At 42.8% G+C, this 18,958-nt stretch overlaps 1 protein-coding gene across 1 annotated transcript in view; it reads right to left on the bottom strand.

Moving 5' to 3' along the window:
• Window positions 1-235: 235 nt before the first annotated feature.
• The window catches only part of HSPA14 (heat shock protein family A (Hsp70) member 14), a 37,504-nt gene continuing 18,781 nt past the window's right edge, over window positions 236-18,958 (bottom strand). The window contains exons 11-14 of the mRNA XM_082253208.1: window positions 14,061-14,276; window positions 8,942-9,115; window positions 8,395-8,465; window positions 236-575 (exon numbers count right to left, since the gene is read on the bottom strand). Coding sequence (XP_082109334.1) covers window positions 497-575; window positions 8,395-8,465; window positions 8,942-9,115; window positions 14,061-14,276 — 540 coding nt within the window. The 3' untranslated portion in view covers window positions 236-496. The remainder of the gene's footprint in view (window positions 576-8,394; window positions 8,466-8,941; window positions 9,116-14,060; window positions 14,277-18,958) is intronic.

The raw sequence follows: 18,958 nt of genomic DNA, 5'->3' as shown, positions 1-18,958 counted from the left end.
CCTCAGATCTAGAGCAACTGCACTTGCAGTGCACAGTATATTTGCCTTAAGTAAATCAACCCCACGGTGTTTGTAAAAGGGTCAGATCTGAAGATGACTGAAAAAAAGAATAGTTTATGTGCAACAGCCCAGATCATTTTACGGATGATATAACTCTCATGCCTTGTAGAAGGGTTTAAAAATATTCAAAAACCAGGTCAAATTATTTTTATGTTACTACTTCCATATGAAGGTATGTGCTTTAGGGCATTTGCAACACCTACAACATGAATACTGAAATATTTCCAGACGCTTAAAGGGCCAGCAGAAACCCATTTACTTTTCCATTAAAAGTTATGACCACATGATTTTCAGAGATTGATGCAGCATTTGCAAGAAAAACAAGCAACACGGATGCACTGTTCACTGCAAGCTTTCCTGGTGTGCACTTGTGATGTTTATGGCATCTTCCCAATCATCTGGTTCTTTTTGTGGAATGATAGATGGTTAAGAATCATTAGGATGACTCTTCTACAGTGATCATCTCAAATCTTCCAGTGTCTTTGTCAGTGCAAGTTACATGTAATGATCCATCTCTGGAAAAAAGAAAAAAAAGAAACTGATGGGAAATAAAAAAAAAAACGTATCTGCATCATCAAAATACTCATGTAGTTCCATATGTTCTAGTCATACCAATACATGTGAACACAGACTTAATTTAGGCTTGTGTGAGGTCTCAGTGCCCTGGCATTAGTGAGGCTGCACAGTGTTTACACCCTCTGAGGGGCCAACAACCCAAGTACTGCTGTGCAGCAGGGGCATGCCAGATATGGCAGATACCCAGCTCCTAGAAATTGTAAATGCTGCCTGATTTTTCACAAGCCAGGGGAGCGAGAGGTTATTCAAATCAGAATTCACATATATTATTTTTTTTCCATCAGGGGGGCATATGAAACTTTTTAATGGGAAGTGCATTTATTCTTTAACCACTTGCCTACAGTGCACTTTTACCCCCTTCCTGCCCAGGCCAATTTTCAACTTTCAGCGCTCTCACACTTTGAATGACAATTGCACGGTCATGCTACACTGTACCCATATGAAATTTTATCATTTTTATTCACACAAATAGAGCTTTCTTTTGGTGGTATTTAATCATCTCTGGGTTTTATTTCTTACAAAAAAAATGAAAAAAGTCAGAAAATTTTGAAAAAAAAAAAAAAGTTTTTCTTATTTTCTGTGAGTAAATGTTGAAAATAAATAAATTTTTCTCCTTCACTGATGTGCGCTGACGAGGCGGCACTGATAGGCTGCACTTATGGGAACTGATGAGGTGGCACTTATGGGCACTGATGAGGAGGTACTAATATGCCGCACTGATGAGCACTGAGAGGTGGCACTGATGAGCACTGACGGGCGGCACTGATAAGCAGCACCATCAGTGCCCACACTCAGTGCCCATAGTGCTGCCAGTCAGTGCTCATCAGTGCCTAGATGAGCAGGCACTGATGGGCACTGACTGGCAGCTCTATGGGCACTGATGGCGGGCACTGTGGGCACTGATATTGGGCAGTTATGGCAGTTTATTTCCCTCTTGTGTAATCAGGGCACTGGTGATCAATGCCCTGATTACATTTCTCTGTGTCCCCAATGAGGAGGAGCCGCTGATCGGCTCTCCTCGCCTCACACACTGACAGTGTGAGCCGAGGAGAGCCGAATAACGGCACTTCCTCATTTACATGTGACCGGCTGTGATTGGACACAGCCGATCACATGGGTAAAGAGTCATGTCATTGACTCTTTACCGAGATCGGGTCGTGTCTTATCAACACAGCGCGGTCACGATCGCCGCTCCGCGCGCCCCTGGGGGCGCGCGAGAGAGCCTGTTCTGGTGCGCCGTCATATGACAGCGTCCCAGGATAATAGGTGCACCGCTCCGCCGTCATTTGACGGCTGGCGGGTAGTAAGCGGTTAATGTGGTTATAAACCTCAGACGTGAACTACGAATAAAGAATATCCCTCTATAGTGTGTACTCATCTCAATCCAGAGCACTAAGTGTCATTTCTGTCTGCTGCTTCATTCCTCTGCTATCAGAATGAGTCACTTCTGATAAGTTTTTCTGACACCAGGAGAAAAAAGTTGATTGGGGAGGGATCTCCAGCCAATTGAGACCCTCGGCTCTGTTTCTGTGTGAAGGGGGGTGTGTCCCTTCCCTCCAATCAGCTCTCCTCACTGATGTAACTTCAGCTCTCCGCCCCCTGCTTATCAGAGCTGAGAGATCCTGCACTTGGAATGGAAGTAGGGGAAAGACAGCTGGCGATAAACAGGTACAACATATGTAAGAGGATTTGTTTAATATTTTTGTATCACCTGAGGCCACTCACTTCACTTGGTATATGTAAGAGTTTACAGCCACCTTAATACTAGCAATGTTGCGATATTAGACGATTATGATAAAACAGCACATTATTCTCCTGAAGCATCCATATGTTCAACATCTATAAAATCGCACAGATTTTCAGAAGACAACAAGACAGCCCTCAACCACAAAAATCCATGGTGACTGCATCAATTCATTCACAACCCCAACAATATTAAGTTATTTGGAGCCTAAAAGCGCTTTTTGTTAAACTTTTTTGTTCGGACACTTCCTGATCTGGTGTGGCACTGGTGATGTGGCAGGGGCCTTACAACTGCCCTCTGGAAAAGCACACCCACGTCAGCAGCCCCTTCCCAGGAATATTTTACATGTGCTATACTAGATCCATCTTGGTTTGCTATGTACAATAGCAAAATGAAATAGATCTCATACACCGCATGCACATTTGTTTTTTTTACGTTTTTTTTTGTACAGCACATAACTAGATCTAGTGATCTCCTAAGGCGAAATTGCCATCAATGTACGAGATGTTCCTGTATGCGATACAGTGAATGAGCAAGATCCGGCAAGATTTAATTGCTGGGCCGGCACTGAAACAGGAAGTAAAAGCTGGATGGCATGTTTTTAAAAAGATGGTTTTCCATCCAGAGTAAACACACCAAAGAAACTGCAATTAACAATCTTGCAATCACATTGCAATGCTTTTTTCAGTTTGAGTTGGGTGTAGAGGGTCTACTTTGGCATCTTGGTACTTAGAAAAACCACTACACTTAGGGGGTCTAATTATTCAATTTGCTTGGCAACTATCACAGACATTTGCCCAGCCATCTCCAATTCTCACCGTATTTTGCCTAATAATCTTTTTCCTTTGATAGCTACATCTAGAGACTATAATGCAATATTTTCCTAATATTGAGTATTTTAGGAAAATACCGCAGTGTTGCCACTAGATAAAGTGGATGATCCCAGGATATGTATAAGCTAAAATACAGAGAGAATATGTGACAGTTGGTTAAATGTTCGTGATTCGTTTATTTTTTTATAAAAAGACTTCAAACAGTGACCAGAAAATGAAAAACAGACAAACACTTTTTTTTGTGCAGAAGTACACCCACTGCGCCTTACAAATGTGTGGCACCATACAAGTAAAGATATGCAACAATAATTCAATCTGTTCATTTGCTAGTGACATTTGTGCGATTAGAGCAGGTTCTAGCATTGCTAAAACTATATAGTTACTGGACCCTATCCTGACTATTTTCCCTTTGCTTCCTCACAGCTCTGTTTGCCCTCAAACTTGAAGTTAGATAACAGAATAAAAGACACCTCATCAAAATACCTGATATAGGAGAGTGAGCTCTTAGAGCTATTCACAGCTACACAGTATTTAAAAAGCAGGGGGGAAATAAGAAAAATATAAACTATTGTGTATACTTTTTCCATAACTTGTGCTTGGCGGGTCTCCTTTTTTCTTTAGGCTTATCTGCTCATTGCATTAGTTCCCCACCCACTTTCCCCTGAAGCACTTTTTTTTTTTTCTTTTATCTGCATTTATAGCTAGAACTTACTTAACCACTTTAGGACCGGAGGATTTTCCTGCATCATGTCCAGGCCACTTTTTGCAACTTGGCACTGAGCGACTTTAACTGACAATTGCACGGTCATGCAACGCCGTACCCAAACAAAATTTACGTCCTTTTTTTCCCCGCCGAGAATGGGAGGAGTCCAGCGACGTAGGTCTACGTCGCTGGACAATAACAAGCCACTTTGCCACAGTAACCGCTCAGTGAGCGGTCGGCAAGTGGTTAAAGTCCCAAATGTGATATAATTTCAGAAAGCAGAGGCCATGTAGAATAAAAAAGGCAGCACAGACTGTGGAATCTTCACGTTGGACCTCATGTCACTTGGATTTTGTGCCTCTCCACTCTTCCTCCAGACTCTGGGACCATGAGGTCCAGTGTGAAGTTTCCACAGTCAGTGATGATTTGGGGAATCATGTCATCTTCTGGTGTTGGTTCACTGTGTTTTATCAAGTCCAAAGTTAGCGCAGCCCTCTACTAGGAAATTCTAGAGCACTTCATGCTTCCCTCTGCTGACCAGATTTATGAAGATGCTGATTTCAATTTCCAACAGGACTTGGCACCTGCCCACTGTCAAAAGTACTAAATACCTGGTTTAATGGTCATGGTATCACTGTGCTTGATTGGCCAGCAAACTCGCCTGACCTAAACTCCATAGAGAATATGTGGGGTATTGCCAAGAGGAAGAAAAGAGACACCAGACCCAAAAATTCACATGAGCTGAAGGCCGCTATTAAAACAACCTGGGCTTCCATAACACCTCAGCAATGCCACAAGCGCTGCTGCCTCCATGGCACGCTGCATTGATGCAGTAATTCATGCAAAAGGAGCCCCAACCAAGTATAGAGTGCATACTATAATGTACACTGACATACTTTCCAGTAGGCCAACATTTCTGTACTAAAAATGTAATATTCTAATTTTCTGAGGTATTGAATTTTGGGTTTTCACTAGCTGTAAGCCATAATCATCAAAATTAAAAGAAAGAAAAGATTGAAATATATCACTCTGTGTGTAATGAATCTATATAATATAATATGAATTTCACTTTTTAAATTGAATTACTAAAAAAAAAAAAAAAAAAAAAAAAAAAAAAACTTTTTGATAATATTCTACTTTTTAAATGCACCCGTATGTGATAGCATTGGGCAGGTGATAGTTACTCAATATGGAGACCTCAGGCGTCTTTTAGACCCTTAATCCCCCCTTCTGTGCCCTCTGCTCCAGCCAACCAAGCAAATAATTTTGACAGGTGTGGGGTTGGTGCCTAAGCAACCTATCACCAAGCCCGATGCCTTAATTTGTTGGGTGCAAATTGTGGAGTGGAGTATTTAATTTAAAAGCGAACTTGACCTGGGCTGCAATACTATTACAATAGTAATAAAAGGACAGGTACCTTGTGGTGCCTAAAAATACCTTAACTTCTGCTCAAGTTAATAGTAAGTCTTGCTCCATCTTGACACTGAGCCCCACCCTTGTCATTCAAATGCCAAATGACCTAGACTCTACTGCTCACATAAGTTCTGGTACTTTTGGAGTTAAATGAGAGGGTGTGCCTTAGCAGTGGGAGAGGGCTGGGCTAAATGTCAATGGCTCCACCAAGAAGACTTACATAGTTACTTGCAAGCACTTTTTAACCATGTCAGGTTCACTTTAAGACTGACCAGATCATTCAACTGTCATATAAGAAGGTTAAAAAAAAAAAAAAAAATGTATATACAGTTGGGGCCATATATATTTGGACACAGGCACAATTTTATTTTTTTTTCCCCCAGGTATTTACCAGAACATATTCAAGCTATAGTTATGTAAAGGATAAGGGCTGAAAGTGCACACCCAGGTTACATTTGAGGATATGTACATCCACATCGGAGGAAGGGTTTACAGCTCTTACGAATATCCATCCCCCTTTTTCAAGGGACCAAAAGTAATTAAACATTTGAATCAACAGCTGTTTCATGGCCAGGAGTGGGCTACTCTTTCGATATTTCTTCATAAATTAAGCAAGTAAAAGGTCTGGAGTTGATTCTAAGTGTGGTATTTGAATTTGGAATCTATTGCTGTGAACCTACATCATGCGTTCAAAGGAGCTGTCCATGCAAGTGAAACAGGCCACTGTAAGGCTTCAAAAACTAAACAAATCCATCAGAGTGATAGCAGCAACATTAGGAATAGCTAAATCAACAGTGTGGTACATTCTGAGGTAAGAACAAAGCACTGGTGAGCTTCGCAACATAAAAAGGCCTGGACTTCCACAGAAAACAACAGTGGTGGATGATCGCAGGATCCTCTCTACGGTAAAGAAAAACCCATTTACAACATCCAGACAAGTGGAAAGACACTCTCCAGGAGGCGGGAGTATCAATGTTAAAGTCTACAATCAAGAGAAGACTTCACAAGAGCAAATACAGAGGGTTCACCACAATGTGCAAACCATTCATAAGCCTGAAGAATAGAAAAGCCAGATTAGACTTTGCCAAAAACATCTAAAAAAAGCCAGACCAGTTCTGGAAAAGCGTTCTTTGGACGAATGAAACTAAGAATAATCTGTACCAGAATGACGGGAAGAAAAAAGTTGGAAGGAAGCTTGGAACAGCTCATGATCCAAAGCACACAATGTCATCTGTAAACATGGCGGAGGCAGTGTAATGGCATAGGCAGTGTAATAGCATAGGCATGCATGGCTTCCAGTGGCACTGGGTCATTGGTGTTTATTGATGATGTGACAGAAAACAAAAGCAGCCGGATAAATTCTGCAGTGTTTAGAGATATACTGTCAGCCCTGATTCACAACTCAAGAACAACTGAAGACAGCTGCAGTTAGAGTCTGGCAAAACACCAGAAAGCAGGAAACCCAGTCTTTGGTAATGTTCATGGGTTTTAGACTAGGGATCGACCGATATCAGTTTTCCGTTGCAGATACCGATATTTTGGCCATCGCATATCGGCCGATACGGGACGATATTTTGTACATCCTATGTCAGGGTCCGAGACTAGTCTTCTCCTCCTCCAACCATAAGGTGGTGATGCTCATGTAAGGGTAAACTAATGTCACAAAGCATAATTCCGCTTACAAATAATATTGAATATGCCACTCACATATGTACAAATTAAAGATATAAGAAATTCCACATTAGCAGATCTGCTGGCAGATCAGTATCTCTCCCCCACTTGCCGTAAATGGTTCCCAGGTGATACCGCTCCGTTCGGCATCCACTCAATACTGCCCCGTCTCTCCCCCGCTTCATCTCCCACCCACCCGATACCGATCCGTCTCTCACCCACTTGCCGTAAGTGACACCCGGGTGATACCGCTCCGTCCAGCATACGATCTCGGAGGTCACATGCATGGTCACGCCCGAGATCATCATCGTATGCTGGACTGAGCGGTATCACCCGGGTGTCACTTACGGCAAGTGGGTGAGAGACGGATCGGTATCGGGTGGGTGGGAGATGGAGTGGGTGAGATACAGAGCAGTATTTAGTGGATGCCGAACGGAGCGGTGTCATCCGGCTGTCACTTATGGCAAGTGGGTGAGAGACGGATCGGTATCGGGTGGCTGGGTTTTAGATGAAGCGGGTGAGATACAGAGCAGTATTTAGTGGATGCCGAACGGAGCGGTATCATCCGGGTGTCACTTATGGCAAGTTGGTGAGAGACGGATCGGTATCGGATGGGTGGGAGATGAAGCGGGGGAGAGACAGAGCAGTATTGAGTGGATGCCGAACGGAGCGGTATCACCCGGGTACCATTTACGGCAAGTGGGTGAGAGATACCGATCTGCAAGCAGATCTGCTAATGTGGAATTTCTTATATCTTTAATTTGTACATATGTGAGTGGCATATTCAATATTATTTGTAAGCGGAATTATGCTATGTGACATCATTTTACCCTTACATGAGCAATATTTGGAAAATCGGCAATATCGGCCAGTTCCGGGGCAGATACAGATATATCGGCAAAAGTCAATATCGGCCCTCGATATATCGGCCTTGCAGATAATCGGTGGATCCCTATTTTAGACTTCAGACAGTCATCGCAAGTAAAGGATTCTCAACAAAATATTAAAAATGAACATTTATTTATGATTATATTTGTTTGTCCATTTACACTTGAGCCCCTGAAAATGGGAGGGGGGGGGGGGTGTATAAAAATGGTTGCCGTTCCTAAAAGGCGTACTTGATATTTATGTTGAACCCCTTGAATTAAAGCTTAAAGTCTGCACTTCAAATTCATTTGAATTGTTTCATTTTAATTTAATTATGGTGGTATACAGAGCCAAAAGGTTTGAAAACTGTGCCTGTGTCCAAATATGTATGGACCAAACTGTACATCTCCCTGTCTCTGGTTCCGGTATCACAACAACACTTTTTTTTTTTTAAACAAAAGGATGTGAAAAAGAGTGACATTTTGTAAAATTCTGATCTGCAGAGAAACACAGGAATGAAACATTACCTCTTCATTGTGAGTACAGTGACTATATCATGAACTCCATTTTCTTTCTTTTGCAAATCTTTAAGTACAATCTGTGAAAGAAAAACAAACATTTTTTGTCTAGCTACATATTGTAGGGGTATAGCTACTTTAACATACTTCGTCAAGCTCTACTGAAAACATAACTTAACAATCTAGTATAGAAATCGGAGTCACCATAAATGCATATGTATAAAGGTACACCCTCCTTGTTGCCGCACATATGGTTGGCAAGAGGACAAAGTACCACAACGATAACTACTTTCAAGTATTTTTTCTAATCATGTCTGCAAACATTTGGATCATGCAGAAGTAAACAAAATGATCCAATGATAACATCCTAAACACACAGATACAATTTCCATCTTACCCATCTCAGCAAGCACTCAATGGACAAATAGTCCTCAGCCGTTTGGAGCTAAAATTACCTAATTAAATAATAGAATTTTCATATACTAGTAACTGTAACCAGAGAAGGGACATCCTTCATGTCTTTGTATTGTGCTAGACGCTGCATTTATTTACTTACTTGTGCAAATTTACTGCTGTCTGATATATTTGATTTAGGAACAGACTCGTACAACTCTAAACACACAGAGGTGATGCTTCCAGATGCTTGTAGTACATGCTGCCTACGAGCTGGAAGCGGCGTTCCTGAAGGCAGCAATACAGTGAACTTCTCAGCTCCGGACTCATCAGCTTCCTGTAAAGACATACAATATGGTCTATATAAATACTGCACAGCTCTTTGCATCAGTATTTTCAGATAGAAGTAGTATCTCAAATCTCATACAGTGAATGGTCAAAAAATAAGCCTGAGAGTGCAAGGCCAAATTAGGGTGTTAAATTTAGCTCTTCAAATGGGACACTAAACATTGCTCAAAGTAAGCTAGTGCTTTGCCCGTTTAGTTCAAAGAAACCGGTTACTTTAAAATCCAGCCTCAGACACTACTTTCCCTTTTCCGTGGTTTACCTGCTGGAATAAAGAGTAATCCCATGTAATTACAAAAACAAACCATCTCTTTGCATTGGACTTGGGCTCTCTCCCACCTCAAAGTGACAGCACTGGGGCCTGGTGATCAGCTGCTCAAGGTATACAGCAGTGCACCACAGTAGGAAGCAGAATGACTTGTCATCCGTCATAACTGAAAGCAAAAAGTATTAGTCTTCACTCTTGAAGGCCAAATGATGTGGTCAGGAAGTGTCATTCTTTAAAGTGACACTAAACTCTGGTTTAAAGTGATATTAAGGCCTCTTTCACACTTGTGCAACTTGTCATGCAACTTTGCACATCAGAGTTGCACGACATGTCGTTCGCCATGTTTTCCAAGGATACCCATTCATATATGCACAACTTAAAGTTGCAGCAACTTCAAAGTAGTCCCTGCACTACTTTGGCCCGATTTTAATGCGTTTTGAGGTCCAAAGACAAAGGCATTGCTTCTAGCCCAGTCAAAATCGCGGCAAACTCACTGTAAAATCGCACAAGTGAGAAAGGGGCCTAAATGGAAAACCGAGGCTCTCGTGCTTATCACTGGATCGCGATGGAGCTCAGGTATTAGGTGGGCTGCTGCACACAGAAGGTTTTTACCTTCATGCGTAGAATGCATGAAGGTAAAAAACCTTGGAGCCTTTACAACCACTTTAAAAAAAAAAAAAATCTATGCAAGTATGTAATCTTAACTCAGAAAAGTGGCTTCATTTGCTCTCAGCCTCCTCCAAATCTCCAAATTCATGCTGTGATCTGACTTCCTGTTTGAGGGTGGCTACAACCATTCTCTATAGTCCCAAAGTATGAAGGGACATGATTTTTATTGATACCTGGGAGGACCACGGAGGCTGTCATTCCAGACCTCAAAATGCAAGTTGCCTGTCTAGCTCTGTCTTCAGTACTTTCAGGAACAGGGACTCAAAATAGGCATGCAGATCATAAAATCAGAGCACCAGATCTGTATAGTTGTTCCAGGTCAGTGATTCAATGAACAGAAAGACATTGGAATAGCATGGTCAGGAGAATTACCAGTGTGGGAATTAGGGCAACTTCAGAAAAATAAATTGAAAGAAATAAAAAGTACATAGAACCACCTCTACTCAGCATGCTATAACTATTAGTAGGATAAATAGAGATGCGGCACACCTCCCCTGAATTAAAGTTTTCAAACTAGAACAAGGACAGACAAGAAATGGTTCTGCCTGCCTAGTTCTGAATATTAGCCACTCAACTGTAATGCAAAACTGTAAAAAAAGAACATGAAAAGAGAGAAAATAGGGGAGGAGGCCACTACAAAACTCTTCTCTTGAAAACTTTTCTGGCTATTATGACAATACAGTGGCTTCGGTTCCAAGTCACTGACCTATTAAAAGTATACAACAAGAGTTGAAAAGGGCAATTTAGACTAGAGCTCCTATTGGATGCACTTTACCAGGTACCCTATTGTGGATTTAAAAACTGTACCTAAACCTACACAGAGACATCTGATCACAGTAAAACATGCTGGCACAATTCAACCACTAATCTCTTCATGAACATACACAATTGGATTGACCAAACATCCATTTAAAGTGGTTGCAACCCTAAAGAACATAGTGCTTTCACAGTGTAATTTGTCTCTATCTATGTAATATAATACCTGGTTGACCATGCCCGTTCTTATGTTCCCCTCTGTAAACTGACCACACTAATCATGGATGCAGATCCATGATGGTATACTCAATTTACGTCTCTCCATCATCCTGTGTATTCCGCATCTCTGCCTCTCCCCTTCATTTCAATAGTCTGTGGTCTGTGTGAAGCCGATCTCCTCCCTGTCCCTCCCTTCCTTGATTGCGTATTCTGCTGCTGCTGCTCCTTCCCCTTAGTAAAGTGGTTGTAAAGTCACATCTATTATATACTTTCATCCCCTCTGTTTTAGGAATATTAAGTAGTGTGTGTGTGTTTTTTTTTATATAATGCTAAATACCTTCTTTGCCCAGTGCTGCTGTGTGATCACGTGTCTTCCCTCTGCTAGCTTGCATGCATCAAAAGGGAATCTCAAATCCTCCCACTGTACTCCCTTAGATAAGGAAGGAAAGCAGAGGAAGGACACATGACTGCACAGCAGCGCTGGGCAAAGAAGGTATTTAGCATTAGAATTAAAGAAAGAAAAAAAAAAAAAAGAAAGAAAGAAAATCACAAACACACTGTACTTATTTTGGTTTCTAAAACAGAGTGGATAAAAGTATATAATAGATGTGACTTTAAAACCACTTTAAATGGAGAGGTAAAAAACAAAATCCCTATAGCTAGCATATAAACAAACACTGATCAGACAAAGAAATCTCAAACATAAAAAAACCCAAGGTCAGTTATGGAATGTCAAGAGAAATGTCTGGTTTCCACAGACATACCGCCATTTTTTAATCCAGCCAGCCAGATCACGTAAAAATAATGCAGCCACCTTCAGTATGAATTAAATATGAGCTTGAAGCTTCCACCAAACAAACAACAAATAAGGAATGGCAGTTACCTTGTAAATGGATATAAGACAGCCAGCATGTTAGAAGTACATAAATATTTCATTTTCTTTTAAAGACAAAAAATGGCACACTTCCCAGACTCTGCATGTTATCTGTGTAAGCATTTGATGTATACCCCCTGTGTGGTTTCTCCTAGGCCAGTTACACAAACAATTTTCAGTTGATGCTGAATTCTACCTGCAGCTATTGTAGCTATCAAAGCTAAAAGAATACATTATAAAAATGTATTACACTTGGCAGGGAGTTTTCTATGCCTATATATTTTATTTATTGCATGTACTTTGAAATTTATATATTAATCGCTTGCTTTTTCCCCTTCAGGTCTGTTTTTTGCTTGTACACACTAAGGAAGGACATCTAATTTATTTTGTATTTTATACAATTTAACAATGATTGTACTCATTTTGTTCAGGGTATTAATTGATCTTAGCACATAACTCAGATTTGTTCAGGTTCTATTATTTTTTTTTTTTTTTTTTTCAGAAAGAATATTTTTATTGTTCATGAAATAAGTTATGGGCAAATGGAAATCTGTGCTTCTTGAGTCATACAGCATTTCAAAACATGGGACAGTATGATATAGGGCTACAGCGCTAACACAAAAAATGGGCCTATGCATACATTACTGACTGCATCAGAGTAATAAAACATTTGGTTTTAATTAGACCTAACTTTTTCTTGAATTTAAGTTGTGCTAGACATAATACAGCTCAGTAAAATTACCTACTGCTAGCAAAAGAAAAAAAAAAAAAAAAAAAAAAAAAAAAAGAAGATTACTTAATTCCAAAATTATTTGCCCTACAAAATGCAATTGCCCCAGCTTCTGTAAATAGGCAGGCCCCTGTACTTTATTAGCATTAGGCAAGATTAATTTATATTTAACAGACATCTTCGGTTCAGATACAGAAAAAAAAATAAAAATAATAATAATAATAAATGTTAAACCTTCTGGTGCACATTAACACTTTTGCTGCCAGGACCGGACAGCAGGGTTTTTTTCACACACACTCCCAGTGGCTGTGGCCACCAGGAGTGTGTATATAACTGACAAGTTAACATCCGGCTGTCAGATGGAAGCAGTCTGGTGCCAGATTGCTTTCACACACCCCCGTTAATGGGCACCCCCCACCCCACCCTGTATCCCAGGTTTCACTTGTTCATCTATGCCCAGGATTGGCATATAGGGTGCCACGGGGTTGAGGGCCTCTCCTTCTTGCTGATCCAGAAGCGATGTGTAAAACATCACTTTCAGGTCCCCCAGTCAGTTTCCTTGGCCAGCTCAGCAAAGAATATTTTGCAGGTCAAGTTGAACTGCATTAGATTCATTGGAGAACAGGAGAGAAAACCAGTGTATTTTAGACCCCGGATGTCTCATTAAAGAAACTCAAGTTACACCTAAGCACATAAACCCCCCCACCCCAAAAAAAAAAAAAAAAAAAGGAGGCCCCCACTCTCACACAAATGTAACCGCACGTGTCGGGGGTGCCTACACACAAAAACGTCAAGTGCAATACATGTTCTATATCACCGCACACGCCAGAGTGAGAGCAATATTTCTAGCACCAGCCCTCCTCCGTAACACTAAACTGATGACCTATAGAAGGCTTTTAAAGCGTCGCCTATGGAAAATATAGGGTACTGACGTTTATCGCCATTTCACGGGCACACCCAAATTTAAGGTTTAACATGTGGGACATCTTTTTACTCAGCTTTTATATTTTGCAGTCTCATCTTTTATACTTCACTAAATAATTGTGTAATTTACCGCATTTTTGTGCCCCAAAATTTACTTTAGTTTATTATTTACTGAAATTTTGCGGTTCTTTCTTTTGCACTAATATAATGCAACATAAAAAAAGAAACTACCACTATTTTATTCTTTAAGGTGTCTGCTTTCAGAAAATACATAATGTTTTGGGGGTTTATGCAATCTTTAGGCCTAAAATTATTTTTTTTAAAGATGTGAGCAAAAAACACAAAAACGGCTCTTGCAGCAAAAGGGTTAATAGGCAGTGAAACAGTATTTAGGCACCATGCAGAATTTTTGCATTTACTGCTACAAAGGAAACTGGTTTGAGTCAATAAAGAACTTCATTCTTTTGCTACAAATACAGCAGTAAAACCACACACACCTTCACAAGTATATCGCTGGCACAGCACTCAATTGTAATGGAGTCCAGATCTGTAGATAGATCGTCTTTACCAACCAAAATTCCAGCTTCTATGGCAGCTCCAATGGGAATGACCTCATCAGGAGGTATGCTGTTCAACAACTCCACCTCTGGAAATAAGTCCTTAATTAATTGCTGCAATTTTGGCATGCGAGCAGATCCTCCACATAGTACTACCTAAAAGAACAAGAAGGAAATCTAGACTAAATAGGGAAAAATGCAATGCTCTACAGCAGGAGTGTCAAACTCAATTTCCTCATGGGCCACATCAGCATTATGGTTGCCCTCAAAGGGCCGGTTATATCTGTAAGATTAGATGTCCAGAGCACCCTACGGACCCTTACATGAGATGTCAAGAGCCCCCCACCATCAGAAGCCAAGAGTCACCCACCCTTCCTTACATCACAATGCACCCCCTTACCTGGTGCTGCTGCCAGGAAGAAGATGCCGGTGGATCTGGAAAGAAGAAAGTACAGGGTCTGGAGGAGGGCTGGAGAGGTCAGCTTCCAGAGTCTGCTGCTGAACGCTGAGACCAGGGGAGGCAGAGACAAGGTGGCGTTGCGGCTGAGAGAGGTGCAGGATCTGTAGGAGTTCTGTCCTCTATGCTGTAGACTGCTGAGAAGGGGGCGGGGGGAAAAAAGACGAGCCTTTCTGCAGCTGCACAGAGAAGCAATGGATCTGGCAGAGGAGTTCTGTCCTCTCTGATGCCGACTACTGAGACAAGGTGGGGGCAGAGACTGCAGCTGCAAGGGTCACATGAAATGGCCCGGAGGGCCACATTCGGCCCGCGGGCCTTGTGTTTGACACCTGTGCTCTACAGGTTCACTTGTTTGCCACCTTCTATGGTAGCAAAAGGAAGGAGCATAAGCAGTGGGGCTTTGTTCAACATAGGTAAACTAGAAGATCACATTAAAGAGTCACATAGAACTGTAGAATTAAGGCCTCAAGAATGTGAAATCAATTTACATCAAAAACAGCCGGAACATGAAATTATAACCAAATCATTTTTAGATACATTTTAAATTAGTAATATTTTAATTTCAACCTGTGCTTGATTTAAATTTGATTGAGCTACTTTAGTAGCTACAGACCCAAGAGCATATTTGTATGTATCCTGCAGAGTGAGGAGCACTCTCTGTTATGAAAAATCTCAACTTTACCTCCTGTAGTTCCCCCTCCCCATGTCACATGAATAGTTTTGCACTGACTTGGGAGGTGGGAGGGAGCTGGCCTGACCTCAAATCAAGCACAGTATGCTTAAAGTGGTTCTAAAGGTACAAGGATTTTTACCCTAATGAATTCTAATCATTAAGAAAAAAAACCTTCTCCAAGCAGCTCTGACCTTAGCCCCCCCAAATACTTACCCAAGCCCTATCTCGATCCAGCAATGTGCACAAGAGCAGTGTCTCCCTCTCTCTCCTCACTGGAAAGAGAAGCAACAGTGGGAGCCATTGGCATCTACTGCTGTCAAATACAGACAGTGAGGAGGGAGTAGGGCCAAGTTATACTCTGTGTGCTGGCTCAGGGGTGCCCCCAGAGCAAGTAGCTTGCTATAGGAGCACTTGGCAGGGGGAGGGGGATATAGTATTAAATATCCTTGCAGTGAAATATTGGATATACAAATTTGACTTGAAGGGAAATTAAGGCCCCTTTTACACATACGATCCGTTTGTCCGTTTTTCATCCATCCATTGACGGATGAAAAAACGGACATCAGTGCATCTCTATGTAAAAACGGATGACAACGGATGATCATCCGTTAACATCCATTTTCATCCGCTTCCGTCAATGCCCGTTTTTTGGAACGGATGAATGCCCTATTTTTCATCAGTCAATAAAATGGATCGGACGAAAAACGGATGTAAAACGGACAAACGGTCCGTTTTTGCATTGGTAGGGGATGTAAAAAAAAAAACGGATGAAAAAACGGATACATTTTGACGTGACTGAACGGACCGGATGTGTTAAAGGGGCCTTAAGGTTTAAATTCATTAAGGGCTCGTTCACACCATCTGCGGAGACCTGTGTTTTTCTGAACAAGAAATCCGCAGGTCTCTGCAAGACACACAAAAAAAAAAATTGCTTTCTAGAAGCCTCGTTCACGCCAAATCACAGGCGAGAGGTCTGCTGCAAAGCTGTGCAGCATGTCTGCGGTTTTCCTCACAGCTCCGCACTAGAACGCAGACAAAACTGGCAGCACCGCTCTGCGCTGAGCCTGTGTGACAGGGAATTGGGAGAGAAAGCAGAGCAGCGCTTCGTATCTGTACTGCCCGCCTACCTTCCCTCCTGTCTGATCTCGGCTCGGATAATACTGCCAATTGGGTCTGTGATGGTGGAAGGGGGGATGGTGCTGGGCACTGATGGCAGAGGAAAGAAGAGAGGACACTGTTGCTGAGGTAAAATATGAGTGTGCACTGATGGTGGGGGAACAGACGAGGGGGACACTAATGGCAGGGAACAGACGAGGGGAAAACTGATGTGGGGGGGGTTCTGATGAAGGAGGTCACTGATATGGAGGCTCAGATGAGAAGTCTATGATGAAGGGAGAACTGATGAGGGTGTCTCTGATGTAGGGATCACTGATAAGGGGGCACGTATGAGGGGTCTCTGATGATATGGGATGGAATGCCAGTCTGTATGAAATAAAAAAAAAGAAAAAAGGATTTTTGTCTCACACTTCTGATGTTCATTGACGGACACAGCTCCTGATCTTCTTAACCATTGGGTTATATTGCCCCCTACAGGAGTAGGACACTAGGCAGAAAAAAAGCTTGACTATACCATCTAAACAGCAGCCAGCAAAACTTTGCGCCCAAAAGAAGCATTCGCAGATGCCAATACATCCACTTTGTAAAGGTGAGCACAGACGACCAGGTAGCCGCCTTGCAAACCTGCATCACTGACGCCTGATGATGGAAGGCCCAGGAGGAACTAAGCACCCTAGTAGAGTGCACCAGAACACTGAAACGAGGAACCTGCCCCTTAGTTGAATAGGCTTGAAACACCGTCAGTCTGATCTATCTGGAAATGGTCACAACAATAGTGGACAACCCCTTCCGAGGTCCATCCGTGTGCACAAATAGTGAATCTGACTTCCTAAAAGACGCCGTAGCTGCCAGGTACACCCTAATTTCCCGAACCACATCAAAGGAATGCAAGGCAATTTCCTGAGGATTTGGCCTGGGACACAGGGAAGGCACCACAATGTATCATTCAAATGAAAATCAGAGACAACCTTTGGAAGGAACGACGGACAGGGGTGAAGAAACACCTTAACTCTGAACCACCAAGTAAGGTGAACAAGATAGCGCTGCCAGCTCCGACACCCTGCGGGCAGAAGTGATTGCCATCAAAAAAAGGCCACCTTCTTGCATAACGTAAGCAGGGGAACCTCCCTAAGATTTGCAAAGGAGGTTTCTGGAGGACTGAAAGCACCAAATTGAGGTCCCAAGGCGGCAATGGAGACCGCACCGTAGGAACCAAGTGTCGAACTCCATGGATAAAAGTACGCACCAAGGAAAGGGTGGCCAATGGTCATTGAAAGAAGACCGCCAAGGCTGAGACCCGGCACTCGATCGTACTCAAGGTCAGCCGCTGCTCAACCCCCCTGTTTAAAGAAGGCCAAGATCCGAGCCACCGAAAAGGAGCGAGGAGAAGCCCCAAGAGACTCACACCACACAATGTACGACTTCCGTGTACGATGGCAGATCTTCCTAGAGGTAAATTTTCTAGCTTTTAACATCATAGCAATCACTGAATAAGACAAACCTATTTTTCAGCACCTGCCTTTCAACAGCCAAACCGTTAAAGCCAGCGACTGTAAAGCAGGATGGAAGACTGACCCGTGGGACAGCAGATCTTCCCTGGGAGGAGTCTCCAAGGAACATTGGCGACCAGACCAGCGAGGCCAGTCTAGAGCCACAAAGATGACCGGAATCCCTTCTGCCTTGATCCTTCGCAGAAGTCTTGGCAAAAGCTTGAGAGGGGGGAAAAGGCATAAATCAGACGATACTGACCCCACAGGGGCACCAGCGCGTCTGTGGCGTCCGACAGAGGGTCCCGAGACCGTGCCACAAACCTCTGCACCTTCCTGTTGGGATGAGAGGCCAACAGGTCCACCTCGGGAGTACCCCACTGGAGGCACAACTGATGAAACCCCTCCGGATGAAGTGACCATTCCCCCTGGTCCAACGCCTGTCAATTGAGGTAATCTGCCTGCCAATTTTCCACCCCCGGAATGTGTACAGCAGAGATGGCTGGAACGAAATGTTCTGCCCACCTTAGAATGCTTGTTACTTCCCGAGTGGCTAGGACACTTCTTGTGCTCCCTTGGTGATTGACAAAGGCCCCAGCCGTGGCATTTTCCAATTGAATTCGCACCGGACACCCCTGAAGACGATCCGTCCAATAATCCAGACAAAGTCTAATCGCTCAGAGCTCCAGTACATTGATTGACAGTCTGGACTCTTCCAGTGTCCAGACCCCCTGAGCAGAACCTTTTCTGAGGATGCCTCCTCACCTGGACAGGCTGGCATCCGTGATGACCACCGTCCAGTACAGGGGGAGAAAGGATTTGCCCTGGTGAAGTGCCGGGGAATGAAGCCACCAGATCAGGGACCCTCTCGTAGCCTGGCTCAGTCAGATCAGATTGTCTATAGACTGTGGATTCTTGTCCCATTTGAGCAGAATCTCTTTGCAGAGCTCTTGTGTGGAACTGTGCAAATGGAACCGCCTCGAAGGCAGAAACCATCAGGCCCAGCACCCGCATGCAAGTCCGAAGGGATGACCATCTGCTGGACAACAGAAGTTGAATTGCTTCCTGCAGTTTCTGGAGTTTTTCTAGAGGAAGGAATACTCTG

The sequence above is a fragment of the Pelophylax lessonae genome, assembly GCF_965119305.1.
Source record: "Pelophylax lessonae genome assembly, chromosome: 4".
Taxonomy (NCBI): Eukaryota; Metazoa; Chordata; class Amphibia; order Anura; family Ranidae; genus Pelophylax; species Pelophylax lessonae.
Note: the sequence above shows the minus strand (reverse complement) of the source record. Positions and strands in the feature narration are given on the sequence as shown.